Consider the following 26842-nt stretch of genomic DNA (forward strand, 5'->3'; position numbering starts at 1 on the left):
GTTTACTAACTAGCTTTACTTGTAAAAAGCTTTAGGTAGGTCAGAGTAGGGCCAGGAGCCCAAGAGAGAAGCTCCAGGGCCCATGGATGAGGTAAACTGTGGAAGGTTGTATTGTTTAAGTGAGATTGAAAGTGCTTCTTGTTGACAAGACAGAAGACATAATATTTGTGTGCATGATAAATTAACCTCTGTAATAGACTCCTCAGGCCCTCACGTTCAACCTAGTGATTGTATTAGCAACCCAAAGATGAGACCGCTAATATTTGCCCGTCCCCATATAAATATGAATCTTTACAATGGATGGCTTCGAGATGACATCATCAGGGGGTCACATCGATACTGACTTCTGTGTTTATTTCCGATAATAACTAGAACTTTGTATCCAGCCTACTTTCTCCATCCCCGTTATCCTTTATAAGCGTGTCTCAATAATGGAGTTCTGGCTTCTGCCATTTGGCAAGTGTTAGTGTTTGACAGGGGGACTTTGTGTGTGTGTCTGTGTGTGCGCGGTTTGATATCAGTTGTTTTAGTGTGTGTGATGTGCGCCAAGTGGTAAGCTGCTCTGTGCTCATCCTGCTGTGACTCAAATCCAGAACAGGCCCGTGTGATCAGTGCCAACGTGTATGTTGCAGTTTTATGCGTGTGTGTGAGATATTCACCTTTAGGCCAGTGTGAGTCAGCCAGTGTGGACGCCCGGCTCTGTCATTAATCAGCGGGCAGAGCAAGTCTGGGTTTTCTGTAACCTACTTTCAGTAAGAGAGGAGAAGGGCAGAGGTGAGATAGGGGGAAAGAGGGCTTCCAGTTGGTTTCTATAAATGTTTCACTGAGAGGTCATCGTGGCCCATTAACCCAGGCGGCTTCTTATCATTACAGCACAGCTTAGGAGATGGAACGTCCTTAGCTTTGGGATAAATCCAGTCTTAGCCCACATCTGAGAAGGGAAAAGGATAGCTGAGAGGAGGATAGCCCAAGGCTTAAATATTTACAAATGACATGTTTTGGAACGTCCGGAGGTGCTTTGTGTATGTGTGCATATGTTAAATAGTTTGACACGCACACGCACACACACGCACAGGCTCATTCACACTGAGCTTCATACTGAGCCCCAACACATGGATCAATAGCCAGCTCAGTAGTGGAGCAGTAATACGTTGTCCATGTGTTCACCAGCTGTGGGGGAATAGTTATGTGAGGACACAGACAGACATGCTTTAACCCTCTCTCCTTCACTGCACTGACCAGAGGAAGTTTGTCCAGTGGAGTCATCAGCTGGGTTGACCACTAAGACCCTACTCTATTTATTGTTACATGGACTTGTCTCTTCCAGAGCCAGACTGCTGATCTGGCGTCATTAAACAAGCAGACGGTCGGGATTTCTCCGCTCCAACTGTAACAATTAAAACATGTTAAATGGTCCATGGAAAACATACATACTGTACAATAGGAATGCACTGACTGCCAAGTGAGATCTATTAATTTGTGTGTTACATGGTGTTCATTACCTTGTCAGCAATATGAGGTTAGGGGCTACTGAGTTTACACAGCAACACAGAGCAAGTGGGAGAAGGTGTGTGTGTGTGTGTGTGTGTGTACACAGAGTGGGAGAGAATGGGAGGGAGGGAGGGAGAGGGGGAGGAAGAGATAGCTACTGTAGAGGAGGGTGGGGGCTATGCAGTGCCTTTCCATACAAGGAGAGGTAGGGGGCGAGAGCCAAAGAGAGGGGGAGGAGAGAAGGGGAATACAAGGGGATACAATGAAGGAGGAGGGTTGTAAGAAAGGTATATCTGGAGAGAGAGACTGTGATAAGGCTCCCTGATCCTGCAACCACACGGAGTAGAGAGAGAATAAGAGAGAGTGGCTGGAGCTGTCCTGCTGATATATCCTCTGTCACTGACCGACTCGTCCTGACCAGGTAAGAAATTCAGTCTGCATCCCTTCACACTGAGTACCGGCATGAGTATTAGTGAGCGTGTGTGTGTGCATGTGTGTACTGGTAAAAACTGCACGTCTCTAAATGTTTTTATATTTCTGTGTGAGTCTGGATTTGTGTGTCCCTGTGTGTGTGGGGTGGTACAGTGTGTGTTTAAGATGCTATGTTTGTGTGTATGTTCCGGTTACCAAAAGGCAATGGTGAGAGGGCTGTCTGAGTGCTGTCTCTTTCCTCCTCTATGTCTGGGTATGAGGCTGTCTGGGCTGTGTCTGGGTATGAGGCTGAGTATGAGGCTGTGTCTGAGTATGAGGCTGTCTGGGCTGTGTCTGGGTATGAGGCTGAGTCTGGGCTGTGTCTGAGGCTGTCTGGGCTGTCTGGGTATGAGGCTGTCTGGTCTGGGTATGAGGCTGAGTATGAGGCTGAGTGGGATGTGTCTGGGCATGAGGCTGTCTGGGATGTGTCTGGGTATGAGGCTGTCTGGGATGTGTCTGGGTATGAGGCTGTCTGGGATGTGTCTGGGATGAGGCTGTCTGGGCTGAGGCTGTCTGGGATGTGTCTGGGTATGAGGCTGTCTGGGATGTGTCTGGGTATGAGGCTGTCTGGGCTGAGGCTGAGTCTGGGCTGAGTATGATGCTGTCTGGGATGTGCCTGAGTATGAGGCTGTCTGAGATGTGCCTGAGTGAGTCTGTCTGGGCTCTGTCTGGGCATGAGGCTGAGTATGAGGCTAAGTATGAGGTTGTCTGGGCTGAGTATGAGGTTGTCTGGGCTGAGTATGAGGCTGTCTGGGCTGTCATTGTACATAAGAATTTGTTCTTAACTGACTTGCCTAGTTAAATAAACAATACAAAGTGTCTGGGCTGTGTCTGGGTTGGCTGATGATAATGAATATGTTGGTGCTGTTTCTGTGTTGATGACAATGCATGTACCTGTGCTGTTAGTCTGTGTCAGTGGTCTGTGATGTGGTGTGTCAGTGGTCTGTGATGTGGTGTGTCAGTGGTCTGTGGTGTGTCAGTGGTCTGTGATGTGGTGTGTCGTGGTGTGTCAGTGGTCTGTGATGTGGTGTGTCAGTGGTCTGTGATGTGGTGTGTCAGTGGTCTGTGATGTGGTGTGTCAGTGGTCTGTGGTGTGTCAGTGGTCTGTGATGTGGTGTGTCTGGTCTGTCAGTGGTCTGTGATGTGGTGTGTCAGTGGTCTGTGATGTGTGTCTCTGGTCTGTCAGTGGTCTGTGATGTGTGTCTCTGGTCTGTCAGTGGTCTGTGATGTGGGTGTCAGTGGTCTGTGATGTGGTCTGTCAGTGGTCTGGTGTGTCAGTGGTCTGTGATGTGGTGTGTCTGGTCTGTCAGTGGTCTGTGATGTGGTGTGTCAGTGGTCTGTGGTGTCTGGTCTGTCAGTGGTCTGTCAGTGGTCTGTGGTGTGTCTCTGGTCTGTCAGTGGTCTGTGGTGTCTCTCTGATCTGTCTGTGGTGTGTCTCTGGTCTGGTCTGTGGTCTCTGGTCTGCCAGTGGTCTGTAGTGTGTGTCTGGTCTGTCAGTGGTCTGTGATGTGGTGTGTCAGTGGTCTGTGGTGTGTCTCTGGTCTGTCAGTGGTCTGTGGTGTCTGGTATGTCAGTGGTCTGTAGTGTGTCTCTGGTGTGTGCCACAGGTCTGTGGTATGTTAGTGCTCTGTCATTGGTCTGTGGTGTGTCAGTGGTTTGTGGTCTGTCTCTGGTGTGTCAGTGGTCTGTCTGTGGTGTGTCTGTGGTGTGTTAATCTTGGTGAGTCGGTTTCTGGTATATTTCCTCCTGTATCCTGACTGCACTCCCAACCCTTCTATTTCTAATGTCAGTTAGTCCCATACGATGACATACTGATTGTTGAGAGATTTGCACAAAACAACTTTCCATTGCCACTGTCAAGACTCGAAAGGGAGAGGGATATTGAAAGGTTGTTGCATGGTATGTGATGTTTCTATAGATTAACCTATCTGCATGGTACGTGATGTGTCTATAGGTTAACATATCTGCATGGTATGTGATGTTTCTATAGATTAACCTATCTGCATGGTACGTGATGTGTCTATAGGTTAACCTATCTGCATGGTATGTGATGTTTCTATAGATTAACCTATCTGCATGGTATGTGATGTTTCTATAGATTAACCTATCTGCATGGTACGTGATGTGTCTATAGGTTAACATATCTGCATGGTATGTGATGTGTCTATAGGTTAACCTATCTGCATGGTATGTGATGTGTCTATAGGTTAACCTATCTGCATGGTATGTGATGTGTCTATAGGTTAACCTATCTGCATGGTATGTGATGTTTCTATAGGTTAACCTATCTGCATGGTACGTGATGTGTCTATAGGTTAACATATCTGCATGGTATGTGATGTGTCTAAAGGTTAACCTATCTGCATGGTATGTGATGTTTCTATAGGTTAACCTATCTGCATGGTACGTGATGTGTCTATAGGTTAGCCTATCTGCATGGTATGTGATGTGTCTATAGGTTAACCTATCTGCATGGTATGTGATGTGTCTATAGGTTAACATATCTGCATGGTATGTGATGTTTCTATAGGTTAACCTATCTGCATGGTATGTGATGTTTCTATAGGTTAACATATCTGCATGGAATGTGATGTGTCTATAGGTTAACCTATCTGCATGGTATGTGATGTGTCTATAGGTTAACCTATCTGCATGGTATGTGATGTGTCTATAGGTTAACATATCTGCATGGTATGTGATGTGTCTATAGGTTAACCTATCTGCATGGTATGTGATGTGTCTATAGGTTAACATATCTGCATGGTATGTGATGTGTCTATAGGTTAACCTATCTGCATGGTATGTGATGTTTCTATAGGTTAACCTATCTGCATGGTATGTGATGTGTCTATAGGTTAACCTATCTGCATGGTATGTGATGTGTCTAGGTTAACATATCTGCATGGTATGTGATGTTTCTATAGGTTAGCCTATCTGCATGGTATGTGATGTGTCTATAGGTTAACCTATCTGCATGGTATGTGATGTGTCTATAGGTTAACATATCTGCATGGTATGTGATGTTTCTATAGGTTAACCTATCTGCATGGTATGTGATGTTTCTATAGGTTAACATATCTGCATGGTATGTGATGTGTCTATAGGTTAACCTATCTGCATGGTATGTGATGTGTCTATAGGTTAACCTATCTGCATGGTATGTGATGTGTCTATAGGTTAACATATCTGCATGGTATGTGATGTTTCTATAGGTTAACCTATCTGCATGGTATGTGATGTGTCTATAGGTTAACCTATCTGCATGGTATGTGATGTGTCTAGGTTAACATATCTGCATGGTATGTGATGTCTGATTTTCTGCATGGTATGTGATGTTAAGCCTATCTGCATGGTATGTGATGTGTCTAGGTTAACATATCTGCATGGTATGTGATGTTTCTATAGGTTAGCCTATCTGCATGGTATGTGATGTGTCTAGGTTAACATATCTGCATGGTATGTGATGTTTCTATAGGTTAACCTATCTGCATGGTATGTGATGTGTCTATAGGTTAACATATCTGCATGGTATGTGATGTTTCTATAGGTTAACCTATCTGCATGGTATGTGATGTGTCTATAGGTTAACATATCTGCATGGTATGTGATGTTTCTATAGGTTAACCTATCTGCATGGTATGTGATGTGTCTAGGTTAACATATCTGCATGGTATGTGATGTGTCTATAGGTTAACCTATCTGCATGGTATGTGATGTTTCTATAGGTTAACCTATCTGCATGGTATGTGATGTTTCTATAGGTTAACATATCTGAGCCCCCTAAACAGCTGGCAAGCACAGAATGCAGACAGTTAAAATGAGCCAACACACAAACCCATCATACAACACATTGTCCCTGAAGCCTATTTCTAGTGCCATATAATGTTACCTCTAATGTAGGCTGCTCCAAACCTCTACTCTTCTACTCATGGTGTATCACCAGTAGGCTCCAGCGACAGGTCACTGTTTGCAGCCGTATATGTCAGCATTCCCATTCCCTTCTAAACGTATATTATGAACTGCAAAGATTAACAGGCAACCATAAAAATACCATGAGTATGGAAGCAGAGAGGAACCTGCATTGATCGCACAGTTCTGTCATCTGATCATCTCAGCGGCTGCAGCTCTGCTGTTCCAATACTGCAGGGAGGAGGGACTGGCCATATTAGCCACACACATTATTATTATTATTATTATTTTATTTCACCTTTATCTAACCAGGTAGGCCAGTTGAGAACAAGTTCTCATTTACAACTGCGACCTGGCCAAGATAAAGCAAAGCAGTGCGACAAAAACAACACAGTTACACATAAACAAACGTACAGTCAATAACACAATAGAAAAATCTATGTACAGTGTGTGGAAATGTAGAAGAGTAGGGAGGTAAGGCAATAAATAGGCCATAGAGGTGAAAAAATTACAATTTAGCATTAACACTGGAGTGATAGATGTGCAGATGATGATGTGCAAGTAGAGATACTGGGGTGCAAAAGAGCAAGAGGATAAGTAACAATATGGGGATGAGGTAGTTGGGTGTGCTATTTACAGATTAACTGTGTACAGGTACAGTGATCGGTAAGCTGCTCTGACAGCTGATGCTTAAAGTTAGAGAGGGAGATATAAGACTCTAGCTTCAGTGATTTTTGCAATTCGTTCCAGTCATTGGCAGCAGAGAACTGGAAGGAAAGGCGTCCAAAGGAATTGTTGACTTTGGGGGTGACCAGTGCAATATACCTGCTGGAGCGCGTGCTACGGGTGGGTGTTGCTATGGTGACCAGTGAGCTGAGATAAGGCAGGGCTTTACCTAGCAAAGACTTATAGATGACCTGGAGCCAGTGGGCTTGGCGACGAATATGTATTGAGGGCCAGCCAACAAGAGCATACAGGTTGCAGTGGAGGGTAGTATATGGGGCTTTGGTGACAAAACAGACGGCACTGTGATAGACTACATCCAGTTTTCTGAGTAGAGTGTTGGAGGCTATTTTGTAAATAACATCGCCGAAGTGAAGGATCGGTAGGATAGTCAGTTTTATGAGGGTGTATTTGGCAGCATGAGTGAAGGAGGCTTGGTTGCGAAATTTAATTTTGGATTGGAGATGCTTAATGTGAGTCTGGAAGGAGAGTCTACTGTCTAACCAGACACCTAGGTATTTGTAGTTGTCCACACATTCTAGGTCAGAACCGTCCAGAGTAGTGATGCTAGTCGGGTGGGAGGGAGCGGGCAGCAATCGGTTGAAGAGCATGCACTTAGTTTTACTAGCATTTAAAAGCAGTTGGAGGCTACGGAAGGAGTGTTGTATGGCATTGAAGCTTGTTTGGAGGTTTGTTAGCACAGTGTCCAAAGAAGGGCCAGATGTATACAGAATGGTGTCGTCTGCGTAGAGGTGGATCGGAGAATCACCAGCAGCAAGAGCGACATCATTGATGTATACAGAGAAAAGAGTCTGCCTGAGAATTGAACCCTGTGGCATCCCCATAGAGACTGCCAGAGGTCCGAACAACAGGCCCTCCGATTTGACACACTGAACTCTATCTGGGAAGAAGTTGGTGAACCAGACGAGGCAGTCAATTGAGAAGCTAAGGCTATTGAGTCTGCCGATAAGAATGTGGTGATTGACAGAGTCGAAAGCCTTGGCCAGGTCGATGAAGACGGCTGAACAGTACTGTCTTTTATCGATGGCGGTTATATTGTTTTGGACCTTGAGCGTGGCTGAGGTGCACCCATGACCAGCTCAGAAACCAGATTACATAGTGGAGAAGGTACGGTGGGATTCAAAATGGTTGGTGATCTGTTTGTTGACTTGGCTTTCAAAGATTTTAGAAAGGCAGAGAGGATGGATATAGGTCTATAACAGTTTGGGACTGTTGAAGAGGGGGATGACCGCGGCAGCTTTCCAATCTTTGAGGATCTCAGACAATGTGAAAGAGAGGTTGAATAGACTAGTTATAGTGGTTGCAACAATTCCGGTGGAACGTTTTAGAAAGAGAGGGTCCAGATTGTGCTGCTTTGTAGGTATCCAGATTTTGTTGGGGGGGGCTTGGGCAAGTTGCTGCAGGGGGTGCTGAGATGTCAGCCGGGGTAGGGGTAGCCAGGTGGAAAGCATGGTCAGCCGTAGAAAAATGCTTATTGAAATTAGCGATTATCGTAGATTTATCGGTGGTGACAGTGTTTCCTATCCTCTTTGCAGTGGGCAGCTGGGAGGAGGTGCTCTTATTCTCCATGGACTTTAGTGTCCCAAAACATTTTGGAATTAGTGCTACAGGATGCAAATTTCTGTTTGAAAAAGCTAGCCTTAGTTTTCCTAACTGAATGAGTATATTGGTTCCTGACTTCCCTGAAAAGTTGCATATCACGGGGGCTATTCGATGCTAATGCAGAATGCCACAGGATGTGTTATTGTGCTGGTCAAGGGCAGTCAAGTCTGGGGTGAACCAAGGGCTATGTTCTACATTTTTTAGGTCACCTAACAATACAAACAGTACCTAACAGTACGAACTTTGAAGATAAATGGGGGGCAATCAATTCACATATGGTGTCCAGGGCACAGCTGGGGGCTGAAGGTGGTCTATAACAAGCGGCAACAGTGAGAGACTTGTTTCTGGAGAGATTCATTTTTAAAATTAGAAGCTCGAACTGTTTGGGCATAGACCTGGAAAGTATGACAGAACTCTGCAGGCTATCTCTGCAGTAGATTGCAACTCCGTCCCCTTTGGCAGTTCTATCTTGTCGGAAAATGTTATAGTTAGGGATGGAAATTTCAGGATTTTTGGTGGCCTTCCTAAGCCAGGATTCAGATACGGCTAGGACATCCGGGTTGGCGAAGTGTGCTAAAGCAGTGAATAAAACAAACTTAGGGAGGAGGCTTCTAATGTTAACATGCATGAAACCAAGGCATTTACAGTTACAGAAGTCAACAAATGAGAGCGCCTGAGGAATGGGAGTGATTCTGGGGGCTGCACGGCCTGGGTTAACATCTACATCACCAGTGGAACAGAGGAGGAGTAGAATAAGAGTACGGCTAAAGGCTAAAAGAAATGGTCGTCTAGTGCGTTCGGAACAGAGAGTAAAAGGAGCAGGTTTCTGGGCGAGGAAGAATAGATTCAAGGCATAATGTACAGACAAGGGTATGGTAGGATGTGAGTACAGTGGAGGAAAACCTAGGCATTGAGTGACGATGAGAGAAGTTTTGTCTCTAGAGGTACCGTTTAAGCCAGGTGAGGTCACTGCATGTGTGGGGGGTGGAACAAAAGGGCTAGCTAAGGCATGTTGAGCAGGGCTCGAGCCTCTACAGTGAAATAAGACAATAATCACTATCCAAAACAGCAATAGACAAGGCATATTGACATTAAGGAGAGGCATGTGTAGCCGTGTGATCATAGGGTCCAGTGAGTAGCTAGGCGAGCTGGAGACACGACGATTCAGACAGCTATTGAGCCGGGGCTAGCATATGGGCTTCCGGGGGACGTCGCAACGGACGAGCCTGTTGAAACCCCCTCGGACTGTTAAGTCGGCAGACCAGTCTTGATGGATCGGCGGGGCTCCGTGTCGCCAGTAACGGGTCCAGGCCAATTGGCAAAAGAGGTATTGTAGCCCAAGAATTGGCTGATGGACATCTTCGGCTTGCCGGGAGATGGGCCTAGTTCAGACCCTGGTTCGATTCCAGGCTGAATCACAACAGGCAGGGATTGGGAGACCTATAGGGCGCCGCACAATTTGGCCCAGCGTCGTCCTGTTTAGGGTTTGGCCGGGATAGGTAATCATTGTAAATAACAATTTGTTCTTAACTGACTTTTACATTTGGTGCAAATATAACAAATGTGGTGCTGTTGAGAGTAGCCCTGTGCGCTAAAGCTGTGCTGGACAATGGCAAAAGTACAGAGAACTGGGGCACACACACATTCACATTCTCACACATTCACATTCTCACACACAGCAATTGTTTACAGACAGATTATTTCATTTATAACTCACTGTATCACAATTCCAGGTGGTCAGAAGTTTACATACACTAACTTGACTGTGCCTTTAAACAGCTCCAGAAATTTATGTCATGGCTTTAGATGCTTCTGATAGGCTAATTGACATCATTTGAGTCTAAACCCTAACCATTTTCCTGTTGAGGACACTTTTGATTGACACTTTACTTCTCTCTGTGTCCACATTAGATGATGCCATCGGAGCTCCTGTCCTTTGGTTGGCTGCAGCAGCTGCTGGTGGTGCTCCTGAAGCTGACCCTGTCCTTCGCCATGCCGACCAATGGGACAGAGTGTACAGTCAAAGGCCCTGCCTCCTACATTCTGGTCTTCACGGGTCACTGGAGCCCCCAGACGTTCCCTAAACAGTACCCACTGTTCCGTCCCCCCGCACAGTGGTCCAAACTCATGGGTAAGATGAGCCACCAACTCAGTCCAAAATCAGGCCCTAACCACTACCAGACACTTCATGATATCCCCTTGATGATCAGAAAGAAGTGGATGTGAACACATATACAGCATAAGCTCCATACAGTATTACAAACCATATTGGTATTGTCTCAATTATCTATAATGGCCTCATCTCTTTGCCTTTTTCCCCTCATGGCAACTGGTTGGTGAATGGAAAGGACACTCATGCCTTCACTCATCTCTCAAGTCCATTCACTTCAGGGCTCCCAATTGAAAAGGGGGACCGAGGAGGGCTATTTTGAGAGAGAGCAGGTCAGGGATAGCAGGCCAGTCCGGGATAGCAGGCCAGTCCGGGATAGCAGGCCAGTCCGGGATAGCAGGCCAGTCCGGGATAGCAGGCCAGTAGCAGGCCAGGGATAGCAGGCCAGTCCGGGATAGCAGGCCAGTCCGGGATAGCAGGCCAGTCCGGGATAGCAGGCCAGTCCGGGATAGCAGGCCAGTCCGGGATAGCAGGCCAGTCCGGGATAGCAGGCCAGTCCGGGATAGCAGGCCAGTCCGGGATAGCAGGCCAGTCCGGGATAGCAGGCCAGTCCGGGATAGCAGGCCAGTCCGGGATAGCAGGCCAGTCCGGGATAGCAGGCCAGTCCGGGATAGCAGGCCAATTCGGGATAGCAGGCCAGTTCGGGAAAGCAGGCCAGTTCGGGAAAGCAGGCCAGTCCGGGAAAGCAGGCCAGTCAGGGATACTGGCTCGGCCTGCTCCTTTCCTCACCTGATCAAGTGTTGGATGTTTGAGGGCTCACAGCTGGCCAATTAACCCGCCTCGGGCCTCTCTTTCCCCCCATAGCCTGGCCCTGCGGAGAGACAGAGAGACACTAATGAGGAAAACAGTGAAGGGGAGGTAGAGAGTGGTGAGGCAGTCAAGCAAAACACTACCAGATGAAGCAGGGCGGCTACCTTTCTCTCTCCCTCCTACTCTCTTTCTCCTCCTGTCTTTCCTTCTGTCTCTCCTTCTGTCTCTCCTTCTGTCTCTCCTTCTGTCTCTCCTTCTGTCTCTCCTTCTGTCTCTCCTTCTGTCTCTCCTTCTGTCTCTCCTTCTGTCTCTCCTTCTGTCTCTCCTTCTGTCTCTCCTTCTCTCTCTCCTGTCTCTCCTTCTCTCTCCTTCTGTCTCTCCTTCTCTCTCCTTCTGTCTCTCCTTCTCTCTCCTTCTGTCTCTCCTTCTCTCTCCTTCTGTCTCTCCTTCTCTCTCCTTCTGTCTCTCCTCTCTCCTTCTCTCTCCTTCTGTCTCTCCTTCTGTCTCTCCTTCTGTCTCTCCTTCTCTCTCTCCTGTCTCTCCTTCTGTCTCCTTCTGTCTCTCCTTCTCTCTCCTTCTCTCTCCTCTCTCTCTCCTTCTCTCTCCTTCTGTCTCTCCTTCTGTCTCTCCTTCTGTCTCTCCTCTCTCTCCTTCTCTCTCTCCTGTCTCTCCTTCTCTCTCCTTCTGTCTCTCCTTCTCTCTCCTGTCTCTCCTTCTCTCTCCTGTCTCTCCTCTCTCTCCTTCTGTCTCTCCTTCTCTTCTGTCTCTCCTTCTCTCTCCTGTCTCTCCTTCTCTCTCCTTCTGTCTCTCCTTCTCTCTCCTTCTCTCTCCTTCTGTCTCTCCTTCTCTCTCCTTCTGTCTCTCCTTCTCTCTCCTTCTGTCTCTCCTTCTGTCTCTCCTTCTGTCTCTCCTTCTGTCTCTCCTTCTCTCTCTCCTGTCTCTCCTTCTCTCTCCTTCTGTCTCTCCTTCTCTCTCCTTCTCTCTCCTTCTCTCTCCTTCTGTCTCTCCTTCTGTCTCTCCTTGTCTCTCCTTCTCTCTCCTTCTGTCTCTCCTTCTGTCTCCTTCTCTCTCCTTCTCTCTCTCCTGTCTCTCCCTCTCTCTCCTTCTCTCTCTCCTGTCTCTCCTTCTCTCTCCTTCTGTCTCTCCTTCTCTCTCCTTCTGTCTCTCCTTCTCTCTCCTTCTCTCTCCTCTCTCTCCTTCTCTCTCCTTCTGTCTCTCCTTCTCTCTCCTTCTGTCTCTCATTCTCTCTCCTTCTGTCTCTCCTTCTGTCTCTCCTTCTCTCTCTCCTGTCTCTCCTTCTCTCTCTCCTGTCTCTCCTCTCTCTCTCCTTCTCTCTCTCCTGTCTCTCCTTCTCTCTCTCCTGTCTCTCCTTCTGTCTCTCCTCTCTCTCCTTCTGTCTCTCCTTCTGTCTCTCCTTCTCTCTCCTTCTGTCTCTCATTCTCTCTCCTTCTCTCTCCTTCTGTCTCTCCTTCTGTCTCCTTCTGTCTCTCCTTCTCTCTCCTTCTGTCTCTCCTTCTCTCTCCTTCTGTCTCTCCTTCTGTCTCTCCTTCTGTCTCTCCTTCTCTCTCCTTCTGTCTTTCCTTCTGTCTCTCCTTCTGTCTCTCCTTCTGTCTCTCCTTGTCTCTCCTTCTGTCTCTCCTTGTGTCTCTCCTTCTGTCTCTCCTTCTGTCTCCTTCTCCTTCTGTCGCTCCTTGTCTCTCCTTCTGTCACTTCTCCCTACTCTCTCTCTTCTTCTGCCTCTTCCCCCTACTCTCTCTCTCCTTCTGTCTCTCCTTATCTCTCCTTCTGTCTCTCCATCTGTCTCTCCTTCTTTCTCCTTCTCTCTTCCCCCTACTCTCTCTCTCCATCTGTCTCTCCTTCTCTCTCTCCTTCTGTCTCTTCCCACTACTCTCTCTCTCCATCTGTCTCTCCTTCTTTCTCCTTCTGTCTCTTCGGCCTACTCTCTCTCTCCTTCTGTCTCTCCTTCTGTCCCTTCCCCCTACTCTCTCTCTCCTTCTGTCCCTCTCTCCTTTTCTCGCCATCTGTGGGCTGCTGGAGTCCGGAGGCATATGAGTGCTAAGATGTTTTTTAGGGTGTGGTGGGGTCAGATATCTTACCTCACTCAGGGAGGGGGGAAAGGGGGATCAGGATCTACTTGGCTCTGCTGCCCTGCCTTACCAGCGTGGATGGATGGCAGATGCGTGTGCCAGAGATGTGTGTGCGCCAGACTTGATCTCTGCATCACTGTCTGTGGCCGCCGTTGGTTTGTCTGGCTTCCAGAACTACCAGCCATGCCCTGTCAGCCTGCCAGAGGGGGATGGCCTGTTTCTGCATATAGAGACAGTAACCTTGCACATGCTGTAGGCCCTGGGGACATGGACACGTCTCTGATGACTTTAGACTGGAGGCCACCAGGGGTCAGGGACATGGTGCCCAGGGAAGAAAGTTATACAAGAGGGTCATTAGTCAGAGGGGCCAATGAATGGAGTTTGTTACAGCTGGAGAAGAAAACCATGACCCATTAGGGGTCTGGGAGTTGAGGAGGGGGATCATTTATTTGCAGGAATAATTTGAAATGTGACATGTTATTATAGGGTTTCAGGGACTTGATGCTTGTAGGAAACCTGTTACTATGGAAATTAAATTAAGTGTGTAAGTGACGGCGGTTGAGGAGAAACAGGATCATGTGTGTTTTTTGGGTGCGTCTGGAGTGTGTGTTTACGTGTGTGTGTGTGGTGAGGTAAGGCAGAGATGTTATGAGACAGACTGAGACTGTGGTTGCTGACCCTCTGCAAGCCAAATAACAACTGATCCTGGGCCAGGTCACATGTGGCTTATAATGGGAAGTGACGGGACAAAGAAGATAAGAACATCAGTTCTTAAGGGCATTGAGAGAACAAAGGCAACCATCCGTCCCAAAGTAAAGAAAACAGTGGGACTGTAAGATATCAGAAAGGGGGGTCTAAAGATCTTAGTATTAGTAAAGGTCTTGGTGTGAGGTGTGAGTAAAGGTCTTGGTGTGTGTAAAGGTCTTAGTATTAGTAAAGGTCTTGGTGTGAGTAAAGGTCTTGGTGTGAGTAAAGGTCTTGGTGTGAGTAAAGGTCTTGGTGTGAGTAAAGGTCTTGGTGTGAGTAAAGGTCTTGGTGTGAGTAAAGGTCTTGGTGTGAGTAAAGGTCTTGGTGTGAGTAAAGGTCTTGGTGTGAGTAAAGGTCTTGTGTGTGAGTAAAGGTCTTGGTGTGAGTAAAGGTCTTGGTGTGAGTAAAGGTCTTGGTGTGAGTAAAGGTCTTGGTGTGAGTAAAGGTCTTGGTGTGAGTAAAGGTCTTGGTGTGTGTAAAGGTCTTGGTGTGAGTAAAGGTCTTGTGAGTAAAGGTCTTGGTGTGAGGTGTGAGTAAAGGTCTTGGTGTGTGTAAAGGTCTTGGTGTGAGTAAAGGTCTTGGTGTGAGTAAAGGTCTTGGTGTGAGGTGTGAGTAAAGGTCTTGGTGTGAGTAAAGGTCTTGTGTGAGTAAAGGTCTTGGTGTGAGTAAAAGTCTTGGTGTGAGTAAAAGTCTTGGTGTGAGTAAAGGAATTGGTGTGAGTAAAGGTCTTGGTGTGAGTAAAGGTCTTGGTGTGAGTAAAGGTCTTGGTGTGAGTAAAGGTCTTGGTGTGAGTAAAGGTCTTGGTGTGAGTAAAGGTCTTGGTGTGAGTAAAGGTCTTGGTGTGAGTAAAGGTCTTGGTGTGAGTAAAGGTCTTGGTGTGAGTAAAGGTCTTGTGTGAGGTGTGAGTAAAGGTCTTGGTGTGAGGTGTGAGTAAAGGTCTTGGTGTGAGTAAAGGTCTTAGTATTAGTAAAAGTCTTGGTGTGAGTAAAGGTCTTGGTGTGAGTAAAGGTCTTGGTGTGAGTAAAGGTCTTGGTGTGAGTAAAGGTCTGGTGTGAGTAAAGGTCTTAGTATTAGTAAAGGAATTGGTGTGAGTAAAGGTCTTGGTATTAGTACAGGTCTTGGTGTGAGTAAAGGTCTTGGTGTGAGTAAAGGTCTTGGTGTGAGTAAAGGTCTTGGTGTCTGTAAAGGTCTTGGTGTGAGTAAAGGTCTTGGTGTGAGTAAAGGTCTTGGTGTGAGTAAAGGTCTTGGTGTGAAGTGTGAGCAAAGGTCTTGGTGTAAGTGAAGGTATTGGTGTGAGTAAATGTCTTGGTGTGAGTAAATGTCTTGGTGTGAGTAAAGGTCTTGGTGTGAGTAAAGGTCTTGGTGTGAGTAAAGGTCTTGGTGTGAGTAAAGGTCTTGGTGTGAGTAAAGGTCTTGGTGTGAGTAAAGGTCTTGGTGTGAGTAAAGGTCTTGGTGTGAGTAAAGGTCTTGGTGTGAGTAAAGGTCTTGGTGTGAGTAAAGGTCTTGGTGTGTGTAAAGGTCTTAGTGTGAGTAAAGGTCTTGGTCTGAGTAAAGGTCTTGGTCTGAGTAAAGGTCTTGGTCTGAGTAAAGGTCTTGGTCTGAGTAAAGGTCTTGGTGTGAGTAAAGTTCTTGGTGTGAGAAACGGTCTTGGTGTGAGGTGTGAGTAAAGGTCTTGGTGTGAGTAAAGGTCTTGGTGTGAGTAAAGGTCTTGGTGTGAGTAAAGGTCTTGGTGTGAGTAAAGGTCTTGGTGTGAGTAAAGGTCTTGGTGTGAGTAAAGGTCTTGGTGTGAGTAAAGGTCTTGGTGTGAGTAAAGGTCTTGGTGTGAGTAAAGGTCTTGGTGTGAGTAAAGGTCTTGGTGTGAGTAAAGGTCTTGGTGTGAGTAAAGGTCTTGGTGTGAGTAAAGGTCTTGGTGTGAGTAAAGGTCTTGGTGTGAGTAAAGGTCTTGAGTGTGAGTAAAGGTCTTGGTGTGAGTAAAGGTCTTGGTGTGAGTAAAGGTCTTAGTATTAGTAAAGGTATTGGTGTGTGTAAAGGTCTTGGTGTGAGTAAAGGTCTTAGTATTAGTAAAGGTCTTAGTGTGAGTAAAGGTATTAGTATTAGTAAAGGTATTGGTGTGTGTAAAAGTCTTGGTGTGAGTAAAGATCTTGGTGTGAGTAAAGGTGTTGGTGTGTGTAAAGGTCTTGGTGTGAGGTGTGAGTAAAGGTCTTGGTGTGTGTAAAGGTCTTAGTATTAGTAAATTGCTTGGTGTGTGTAAAGGTCTTAGTATTAGTAAAGGTCTTGGTGTGAGTAAAGGTCTTGGTGTGAGTAAAGGTCTTGGTGTGAGTAAAGGTCTTGGTGTGAGAAACGGTCTTGGTGTGAGGTGTGAGTAAAGTTATTGGTGTGAGTAAAGTTATTGGTGTGAGTAAAGTTATTGGTGTGAGTAAAGGTCTTGGTGTGAGTAAAGGTCTTGGTGTGAGTAAAGGTCTTGGTGTGAGTAAAGGTCTTAGTGTGAGTAAAGGTATTGGTGTGTGTAAAGGTCTTGGTGTGAGGTGTGAGTAAAGGTCTTGGTGTGTGTAAAGGTCTTGGTGTGAGTAAAGGTCTTGGTGTGTGTAAAGGTCTTAGTATTAGTAAAGGTCTTGGTGTGAGTAAAGGTCTTGGTCTGAGTAAAGGTCTTGGTGTGTGTAAAGGTCTTAGTATTAGTAAATTGCTTGGTGTGTGTAAAGGTCTTAGTATTAGTAAAGGTCTTAGTATTAGTAAAGGTCTTAGTGTGTGTAAAGGTCTTAGTATTAGTAAAGGTATTGGTGTGTGTAAAGGTCTTGGTGTGGGTAAAGGTCTTGGTGTGAGGTGTGAGTAAAGGTCTTGGTGTGTGTAAAGGTCTTGGTGTGAGTAAAGGTCTTGGTGTGAGGTGTGAGTAAAGGTCTTGGTGTGTGTAAAGGTCTTGGTGTGAGTAAAGGTCTTGGTGTGAGGTGTGTGTAAAGGTCTTGGTGTGTGTAAAGGTCTTGGTGTGAGTAAAGGTCTTGGTGTGAGGTGTGAGTAAAGGTCTTGGTGTGTGTAAAGGTCTTAGTATTAGTAAATTGCTTGGTGTGTGTAAAGGTATTGGTGTGTGTAAAGGTCTTAGTATTAGTAAAGGTCTTGGTGTGAGTAAAGGTGTTAGTTGTAGTAAAGGAATTGGTGTGAGTAAAGGTGTTGGTGTGAGTAAAGGTCTTGGTATTAGTACAGGTCTTGGTGTGAGTAAAGGTCTTGGTGTGAGCAAAGGTCTTGGTGTGAGTAACGGTCTTTGTGTGAGATGTGTGTAAAGGTCTTGGTGTGTGTAAAGGTCTTGGTGTGTGTAAAGGTCTTGGTGTGTGTAAAGGTCTTGGTGTGTGTAAAGGTCTTGGTATTAGTAAAGGTCTTGGTGTGAGTAAAGGTCTTGGTGTGAGTAAAGGTCTTGGTGTGAGTAAAGGTCTTGGTGTGAGTAAAGGTCTTGGTGTGAGTAAAGGTCTTGGTCTTGTGAGTAAAGGTCTTGGTGTGAGTAAAGGTCTTGGTGTAAAGGTCTTAGTGTAGTAAAGGTCTTGTGTGTGTGAGTAAAGGTCTTGGTGTGAGTAAAGGTCTTGGTGTGAGTAAAGGTCTTGGTGTGAGTAAAGGTCTTGGTGTGAGTAAAGGTCTTGGTGTGAGTAAAGGTCTTGGTGTGAGTAAAGGTCTTGGTGTGAGTAACGGTCTTGGTGTGAGTAACGGTCTTGGTGTGAGGTGTGAGTAAAGGTCTTGGTGTGAGTAAAGGTCTTGGTGTGTGTAAAGGTCTTGGTGTGAGTAAAGGTCTTGGTGTGAGGCGTGAGTAAAGGTATTGGTGTGTGTAAAGGTCTTAGTATTAGTAAAGGTTTTAGTGTTAGTAAAGGTCTTAGTGTGAGTAAAGGTCTTAGTATTAGTAAAGGTCTTAGTATTAGTAAAGGTCTTGGTGTGTGCAAAGGTCTTGGTGTGAGTAAAGGTCTTGGTGTGAGGCGTGAGTAAAGGTATTGGTGTGTGTAAAGGTCTTGGTGTGTGCAAAGGTCTTGGTGTGAGTAAAGGTCTTGGTGTGAGGCGTGTGTAAAGGTCTTAGTATTAGTAAAGGTTTTAGTGTTAGTAAAGGTCTTAGTGTGAGTAAAGGTCTTAGTATTAGTAAAGGTCTTAGTATTAGTAAAGGTCTTGGTGTGTGCAAAGGTCTTGGTGTGAGTAAAGGTCTTGGTGTGAGGCGTGAGTAAAGGTATTGGTGTGTGTAAAGGTCTTAGTATTAGTAAAGGTATTGGTGATGACATTAAGGAAGGAGAGATGCATTTTCACAGGATTAAAAAATAACTTGTCTCCCTGTCCTCTCCCAACAGCTATCACCCATAATAAGCAGCACCGGCTGTTTCAGGAGGGGGCGCTGGCTAGTATAGGGGTGCAGAACTTTGCTGAGGTAGGGGTGACGGTAGATCTGGTGAAGGGGGCGAAGGATGCCAGGAAGAGACGAGTGGTCGGTGCCATGTACAGAACAGCAGGCATCGCCACTGGCATCGGGCACAGCTCCACAGAACTGCTGCTGCAACCACGGAGCCCACTGGTAGGCATGATATACACACGCACAGACACACACACAGCACGCACGCGCCCACACACCACCATTTACACACACGTTACTGCTTTCCATAAACCTCTCCACAACCCTTTCCAAGGTCCAGTTCCTCTCTCTCTCTAAATATACAGACACGCCATGACTTTATCAACTCTGTTCTGCTCTCCGCTCCCACCACAAAACCTTAGCAACAAACACTCCTCAACTCAATCCATAGTCAACTCATGACCCGGCCCCACCAAAGGCAAACCCCTTGACTCAATCCACCCTCCCTGACCAAACACTTCGCTAGTCTTTTCCAGTGTTCCAATCAGGCTAAGTTTAGCATCCAGCCCTGTGGCCACAAACTCCCTCATCCGTCCTGCCTGGTCTATGTCTGCTGTCTCCCCTGATGAATTTAGGGCCCGGGCTTAGGCTGCAATGTTAGGTTGGGACTGGAGCGGTATTCTGGGGCTTGGGCTGAAGCTAGGAATGAGACTGGGACTGGGAGGGATGCTATCCAGAATAGGTGGGTTCTAGGCTGCCTGGGGTTGGGACTGGGAGGGATGTTATCCAGAATAGGTGGGTTCTAGGCTGCCTTTGGTTGGGACTGGGAGGGATGCTATCCAGAATAGGTGGGTTCTAGGCTGCCTGGGGTAGGGACTGGGAGGGATGTTATCCAGAATAGGTGGGTTCTAGGCTGCCTGGGGTTGGGCCTGGGAGGGATGCTATCCAGAATAGGTGGGTTCTAGGCTGCCTAGGGCTGGGGCTGGGAGGGATGCTATCCAGAATAGGTGGGTTCTAGGCTGGCTGGGACTGGGAGGGATGCTATCCAGAATAGGTGGGTTCTAGGCTGCCTGGGGTTGGGACTGGGAGGGATGCTATCCAGAATAGGTGGGTTCTAGGCTGGCTGGGACTGGGAGGGATGCTATCCAGAATAGGTGGGTTCTAGGCTGGCTGGGACTGGGAGGGATGCTTTCCAGAATAGGTGGGTTCTAGGGTGCCTGGGGTTGGGACTGGGAGGGATGCTAGCCAGGATAGGTGGGTTCTCGGCTGCCTGGGGTTGGGACTGGGAGGGATGCTAGCCAGGATAGGTGGGTTCTCGGCTGCCTGGGGTTGGGACTGGGAGGGATGCTATCCAGGATAGGTGGGTTCCAGGCTGGCTGAGGCTGGAGCTGGGACTGGGAGGGATGCTCACCAGGCTAGGTGGGTTCTGGGCTGGGGCTGGGACTGGGAGGGATGCTTGCCAGGCTAGGTGGGTTCTGGGCTGAGTTTGGGCTGGGACTGGGAGGGATGCTAGCCAGGCTAGGTGGGTTCTGGGCTGGGGCTGGGACTGTGAGGGATGCTAGCCAGGCTAGGTGGGTTCTGGGCTGGGACTGGGAGGGATGCTAGCCAGGCTAGGTGGGTTCTGGGCTGGGGCTGGGACTATTAGGGATGCTAATCAGGCTAGGTGGGTTCTGGGCTGGGGCTGGGACTGGGAGGGATGCTAGCCAGGCTAGGTGGGTTCTAGGCTGAGGCTGAGGCTGGGGCTGGGACTGGGAGGGATGCTAGCCAGGCTAGGTGGGTTCTGGGCTGAGGCTGGTGCTGGTGCTGGGACTGGGAGGGATGCTAGCCAGGCTAGGTGGGTTCTGGGCTGGGACTGGGAGGGATGCTAGCCAGGCTAGGTGGGTTCTTGGCTGGGGCTGGGACTAGGAGGGATGCTAGTCAGGCTAGGTGGGTTCTAGGCTGAGGCTGGGGCTGGGACTGGAAGGGATGCTAGCCAGGCTAGTTGGGTTCTGGGTTGAGGCTGGTGCTGGGACTGGGAGGGATGCTAGCCAGGCTAGGTGGGTTCTGGGCTGCCTGGAGCTGCTGTCTGCTTCTGGTGGATGGATGTTTTTCCTCGCCCTCACACTTAGTTGAGGACTGAAGTGGAGACAAGTGGAGAGCATGCGTGAGACAAGTGGAGAGCGGGCGCGAGACAAGTGCAGAGAGGGCGCAAGACAAGTGGAGAGAAGGCGCGAGACAAGTGGAGAGAGGCGCGAGACAAGTGGAGAGCGGGCGCGAGACAAGTGGGAGCGGGCGCGAGACAAGTGGAGAGCGGGCGCGAGACAAGTGGAGAGCGGGCGCGAGACAAGTGGAGAGCGGGCGCGAGACAAGTGGAGAGCGGGCGCGAGACAAGTGGAGAGCGGGCGCGAGACAAGTGGAGAGCGGGCGCGAGACAAGTGGAGAGCGGGCGCGAGACAAGTGGAGAGCGGGCGCGAGACAAGTGGAGAGCGGGCGCGAGACAAGTGGAGAGCGGGCGCGAGACAAGTGGAGAGCGGGCGCGAGACAAGTGGAGAGCGGGCGCGAGACAAGTGGAGAGCGGGCGCGAGACAAGTGGAGAGCGGGCGCGAGACAAGTGGAGAGCGGGCGCGAGACAAGTGGAGAGCGGGCGCGAGACAAGTGGAGAGCGGGCGCGAGACAAGTGGAGAGCGGGCGCGAGACAAGTGGAGAGCGGGCGCGAGACAAGTGGAGAGAGCGGGCGCGAGACAAGTGGAGAGCGGGCGCGAGACAAGTGGAGAGCGGGCGCGAGACAAGTGGAGAGCGGGCGCGAGACAAGTGGAGAGCGGGCGCGAGACAAGTGGAGAGCGGGGCGCGAGACAAGTGGAGAGCGGGCGCGAGACAAGTGGAGAGCGGGCGCGAGACAAGTGGAGAGCGGGCGCGAGACAAGTGGAGAGCGGGCGCGAGACAAGTGGAGAGCGGGGCGAGACAAGTGGAGAGCGGGCGCGAGACAAGTGGAGAGCGGGCGCGAGACAAGTGGAGAGCGGGAGAGCGGGCGCGAGACAAGTGGAGAGCGGGCGCGAGACAAGTGGAGAGCGGGCGCGAGACAAGTGGAGAGCGGGCGCGAGACAAGTGGAGAGCGGGCGCGAGACAAGTGGAGAGCGGGCGCGAGACAAGTGGAGAGCGGGCGCGAGACAAGTGGAGAGCGGGCGCGAGACAAGTGGAGAGCGGGCGCGAGACAAGTGGAGAGCGGGCGCGAGACAAGTGGAGAGCGGGCGCGAGACAAGTGGAGAGCGGGCGCGAGACAAGTGGAGAGCGGGCGCGAGACAAGTGGAGAGCGGGCGCGAGACAAGTGGAGAGCGGGCGCGAGACAAGTGGAGAGCGGGCGCGAGACAAGTGGAGAGCGGGCAAGTGGAGGGCGAGACAAGTGGAGAGCGGGCGCGAGACAAGTGGAGAGCGGGCGCGAGACAAGTGGAGAGCGGGCGCGAGACAAGTGGAGAGCGGGCGCGAGACAAGTGGAGAGCGGGCGCGAGACAAGTGGAGAGCGGGCGCGAGACAAGTGGAGAGCGGGCGCGAGACAAGTGGAGAGAGGGGGAAGAGATGGGTGAGAAGTGTGGAAAGAAGGGGGGGGTGGAGGGGGGGGTAGTTCCTGAAGGTGAGGTGCTGGTGACCAACATATTGTTTATTAGTAATTCCACTGCCTGTCTTCGCCTGGAGCAAAAACAACCCCCAAGAAAAGCATCTCCCTCCAGTGCTGGCTGCCCCATACTGAAGGCTAGCGCTTGTCTGGCATTTTCTGATCTGTGCTGGCGTCTGACTGTGATGTCTGTGCTGATCTAGCCAATCTGTTTTTAGATCTGCGGGCAACAAGGCTGAGAACGGGGATGGAGATGTCAGCCTTTGTGTGGAACTGACAATGATAGATCAAATTGTCCGCATCTGGAAATACACAAAGAGAAACACACGTAGGCTAATGCACGCTCGCTCACACACACACACACACACACACACAATGTTGCTGATCTGTGCCTGTTGGTAGGCACAAATTATGTGTAAGCCTACTGCAGCCAGAACCAATCTGATCTACTTTGCATGAGGAAACCACTGCATTTCTACAGACTAGTGCTTCCAGAGAAAATCGGACAGTCATGCATATTTCCCCTAAACTTCTGGTACTGCCAGGTTTGGGCGGGTTGAGGTTGGGGATTTTTCATTCTCTTGACTGGGGCCTGGGATTCTGTGGGCCCTGGGGAGATCATGCCTAGATGGAGTGTCAATATTAGGTATCAGTGTGTGTCAGTGAGTGTCTCTGGCCTTCAAATCAAATTTGATCAACACGACAACACCTTTTCCCCCTCAGGAGACTGAAAAGATTTGGCATGGGTCCCTTAAAATGTTCTACAGGTGCATCATTGAGAGCATCCTGTCGTGTCTTTGGCTATGCCGGATTAAGTGATATGACATGCTATTCTATAAAATAATTTATCCGTAATTAATATTACCTGATTGAGCTAATCATGTAAATGTAATTAACTAGAGAGTCGGGCACCACTAATAATATTTATAGAGCTGTTATCTTCCGAATAAACTCTTAAAGACCTAGTAAATTGCTGGTAAATTGAATACGTTGTAGTAACGTCGTTGTGTGGTAGACGGGATACTCTGTCTGTTCCTTCCTAACCCTCGTTTGCATCTGCTGTTGCTAACTCAACGGCTAGGAGGTATCACTTCTGCAGTGAATACGAGTTCAAAGTTCATACCATTCGCAACCAAAGCTCACGCTGATGTTGGCTTCGTTCTGTAGTTATTATCTGAACCATTCTGACATCGGACCGTCGTCCTCGGAAAAGAAGGTTATGTTGTCATCAAGGGCTTGTATAGGAAGGGAGAAGAGGGTGTGTTTGAAAAGTTTTATAGCCCATGTCCCGTCACAGGGGCGGGCCACTGAATGAGGAGAGCCCTATCTTATGAAAACCCAAATCTCACATTTTAGAAGCTAAAATCACATTTCATCCCATCACGAATAATTTAATATTCAAACATTTAAATTGAACAACAATTCCACGTGAATCCGATAACTCTGATGTGTAGACTTTCCACTGTAGAGTTTGTCATCTTATCATTGATGAGAATGTCTCAGATGACAACTGAACTGACATCATATTCATTAAGTACCACCGCATATGTTCAATTGGTCGGATTACCAGAATATAGTTAATTTCCCCCCACCTTCTGATGTTCCCAGAATCTCTATGTTAACCAAGGGGTTTGCAAATGTAACATCAGCAGAGTGGAGAGAGGAAAAAGGGGGAAAGAGGTATTTATGACTGTCATAAACCTATCCCCAGGCCAACGTCATGACAATCCTGACTGGTTGCATCCGCCTGGTATGGCAACTGCTCGGCATCCGACCAGGCGCTACAGAGGGTAGTGTGTACGGCCCAGTACATCACTGGGGCCGAGCTTCTTGACATCCAGGACCTATTTTATCATTTTTATCCCATTTTCATGGTATCCAATTGGTCTTGTCTCTTTTCAGTCTTGTCTCATCGCTGCAATTCCCGTACGGACTCGGGAGAGGTGAAGGTCGAGAGACGTGCGTCCCCCGAAAAACAACCCAGCCAATCCGCACAGCTTCTTGACACAATGCCCACTTAACCCGGAAGCCAGCCGCACTAATGTGTTGGAGGAAACATCGTACACCTGGCGAGCGTTTCCGCAACAGGAGTCGCTAGTGTGCGATGGGTCAAGGACATCCCTCCCGGCGACACCCTCCCCTTACCCGGACGACACTGGGTCAATTGTGCGCCGCCCCATGGGGCTCCCGGTGTCGGCCAGGCTGCGACAGATCCTGGACTCGAACCCAGAATCTCTAGTGGCACAGCCTTTGACCACTGCGCCACTCGGGAGGCCCTTCCAGGACCTATATACTAGGCGGTATATAGGTGCCACACTATCCCATCCAAGCCCATCCATCCTCCCCTACCCAAGCCTGTCCACCCCACCCAATCTTGTCCCAGCCCTGCCTAGAGCCCTGAATAGCGGGCATTTAACCTCATACAGGAAACAGCGGACACACTTCAGGCTTTTACACAACTAGGACCAATTTTGTCCACCCATGTGTGTGTTAGCATCAGCTATAACCTGTCTTATTAGCACAGCCAATATTACACAAACAGGATCTGAATAGTGTACTGGAACTAAACTCTCTCATTCCCACTCTCCCACTCCTTCCCTCCCTCTATGGACACAGCTATCTCTGATGGTGAAAGTGATCCCCAGCCCTGATTGGTTCGTGGGGGTGGACAGTCTCAACCTCTGTGAAGGCGGCAAGTGGAAACAGGAAGTGACCCTTGACCTTCAACCCTTTGATGCAGGAACGGACAGCGGCTTCACTTTCTCCTCTCCCAACTACCCCACTGTCCCCCAGGAAAACATCACACAGGTGAGATAGATGACTTCGCCCCTCTTTTCACTTATACCTGAGGGGGAAAGAGGGCCATGGAGGTTACCCCTTCCTCTGTAATGACTAGGCTTTAAATAGACCAAACATAGCCTGTTTCGGGGAAGCGGCCCACCCCTTTTTATGTAGGTATGCTGCTAACATTACCCCAATATGAAAGACTTGAAAGTGTAGGCCTAATTTATTTTTCCCACTAACATAATGTCACAGTTCAAGCACACAGCTTTGAATTATTAATGAGTACCGGTAATTATCTGATTTTATTTTGTGTTTTAGAGTTTGTTGTTGACAGTTTTCTATGTGCTGTTGTCCCCCTCCAGATTACTTCCCAGATGCCCAAGCACCCAGCCAACTCCTTCTACTACCCCCGTCTCACAGAGCTGCCGCCCATAGCCTCCATACGGCTAACCAGACAGACACGTTCATCCTCCCGTCAAACTCCCATGTCCAATCACATTCTGCCTCACCCTATCCACCCTCAACGCTTCTCAGGTAGGTTGACATGGACACAGTCGTGTGCATGCCTCTTTCAAATCTCTCTTTCTCTCACTCTGTTTATCACAATTCAGTGTATTTATGTGCTATTAATTCACTACCTCTCTCTCTCTCTCTCTCTCTATCCACCTCTCAGAGACACCTTTGGATTGTGAGGTGTCTCTGTGGTCATCTTGGGGTCTGTGTCTGGGGCCCTGCTCCAGTGGAGGGGTCCGCCACCGTACCCGCTACATCCTCCTGTGGCCAGCTAACGCTGGAGCCCCCTGTCCTGAGATGGAGGAGCAGACCGAGTGCACGGCACACAACTGCCTGAAGCCCCAGTGACCCCTGACAGAGTAGGGTGAAGTTGCCCCTAGACACCGATCTAAAGCCTTTCAGGTTCAGGCCAGTAAGGTTAGGATTAGGTTGGGAACGGTAAGCTGATCCTAGAACAGGGGCAATTTCTAGTTGGAGCGACTCCCATGCCCATCTCCAAGTTAACACTGGGACTCATACACATTGCTGGACCACAAACAGACCACAATAATGCAAGCAAGGGACTCTTTCACTGCAGAATGCCAGTTTTGTATTAAATGGAGTTTACTTTTTGATGTGGTCTTGGTATAGAGTACTAAAGTCAATCTAAAGTCAAACCAGTCCTCTAATACTTTTCCTTGAGGACTTGTATTAAGAAACACTGTTGTTGATCGATGACAAGCACCCACATGGCAAAAGAGACCAATGACATTATCAGTGGACATAAGAGAGACACAGTTATGTAGAGTATGTCCTTGCACATAAATAATACTCTCTTACTTTGTCGAACCTGGGGCATTGATTTATATGGGAATCTTACATGATGCTCAGCTCAGCGCACAGCCATCATTCAACAACCACACAGACAGATTTATAAATACCCTTTTCACAAGACACAACTGAAGGCTAACTATAGCCCAGTACCCCATGTCAGAAACCCTAGCCAAGAGAGGGACAGTTTTATAAAATAAAAAGGGATACAGGTTTTGTTTTTGCAGTTATATCTGTTCACTCGTTTAATTTGTAGGACACATTTTGTATATACTGTATGTTATGTTGTGTCTTGTGTAACTCATGATGAAATAAATACAAATGGAGGAGTTTTCAGTAAATAGAAACGTCTGTTTCCTTTGATTTCTGCCAATGCCAAGGGAGCTGAACAGTCTTCAAATCAAATTTTATTTGTCACATACACATGGTTAGCAGATGTTAAGGCGAGTGTAGCGAAATGCTTGTGCTTCTAGTTCCGACAATGCAGTAATAAAAAGCAAGTAATCTAACTAACAATTCCAAAAAAAACTACTGTCTTATACACAGTGTAAGGGGATAAAGAATATGTAGGATATATGAATGAGTGATGGTACAGAGCAGCATAGGCAAGATACAGTAGATGATATCGAGTACAGTATATACATATGAGATAAGTATGTAAACCAAGTGGCATAGTTAAAGTGGCTAGTGATACATGTATTACATAAGGATGCAGTCGATGATATAGAGTACAGTATCAACGTATGCATATGAGATGAACAATGTAGGGTAAGTAACATTATATAAGGTAGCATTGTTTAAAGTGGCTAGTGATATATTTACATCATTTCCCATCAATTCCCATGATTAAAGTGGCTGGAGTAGAG

At 48.1% G+C, this 26842-nt stretch overlaps 1 protein-coding gene across 1 annotated transcript; it reads left to right on the forward strand.

Annotated features, from left to right (window-relative positions):
- The first annotated feature begins 1728 nt into the window (after positions 1 to 1728).
- Positions 1729 to 26336, forward strand: LOC112256068 (spondin-2-like). The gene is made up of 6 exons (XM_042325868.1): positions 1729 to 1912; positions 10129 to 10348; positions 18282 to 18502; positions 24486 to 24677; positions 25016 to 25187; positions 25327 to 26336. The coding sequence occupies exons 2-6, from the start codon at positions 10129 to 10131 to the stop codon at positions 25512 to 25514; spliced, it is 993 nt and encodes a 330-aa protein (XP_042181802.1). The 5' UTR covers positions 1729 to 1912; the 3' UTR covers positions 25515 to 26336.
- The last annotated feature ends 506 nt before the right edge of the window (positions 26337 to 26842 follow it).

Source organism: Oncorhynchus tshawytscha, linkage group LG08, assembly GCF_018296145.1.
Source record: "Oncorhynchus tshawytscha isolate Ot180627B linkage group LG08, Otsh_v2.0, whole genome shotgun sequence".
NCBI classification, from domain to species: Eukaryota; Metazoa; Chordata; class Actinopteri; order Salmoniformes; family Salmonidae; genus Oncorhynchus; species Oncorhynchus tshawytscha.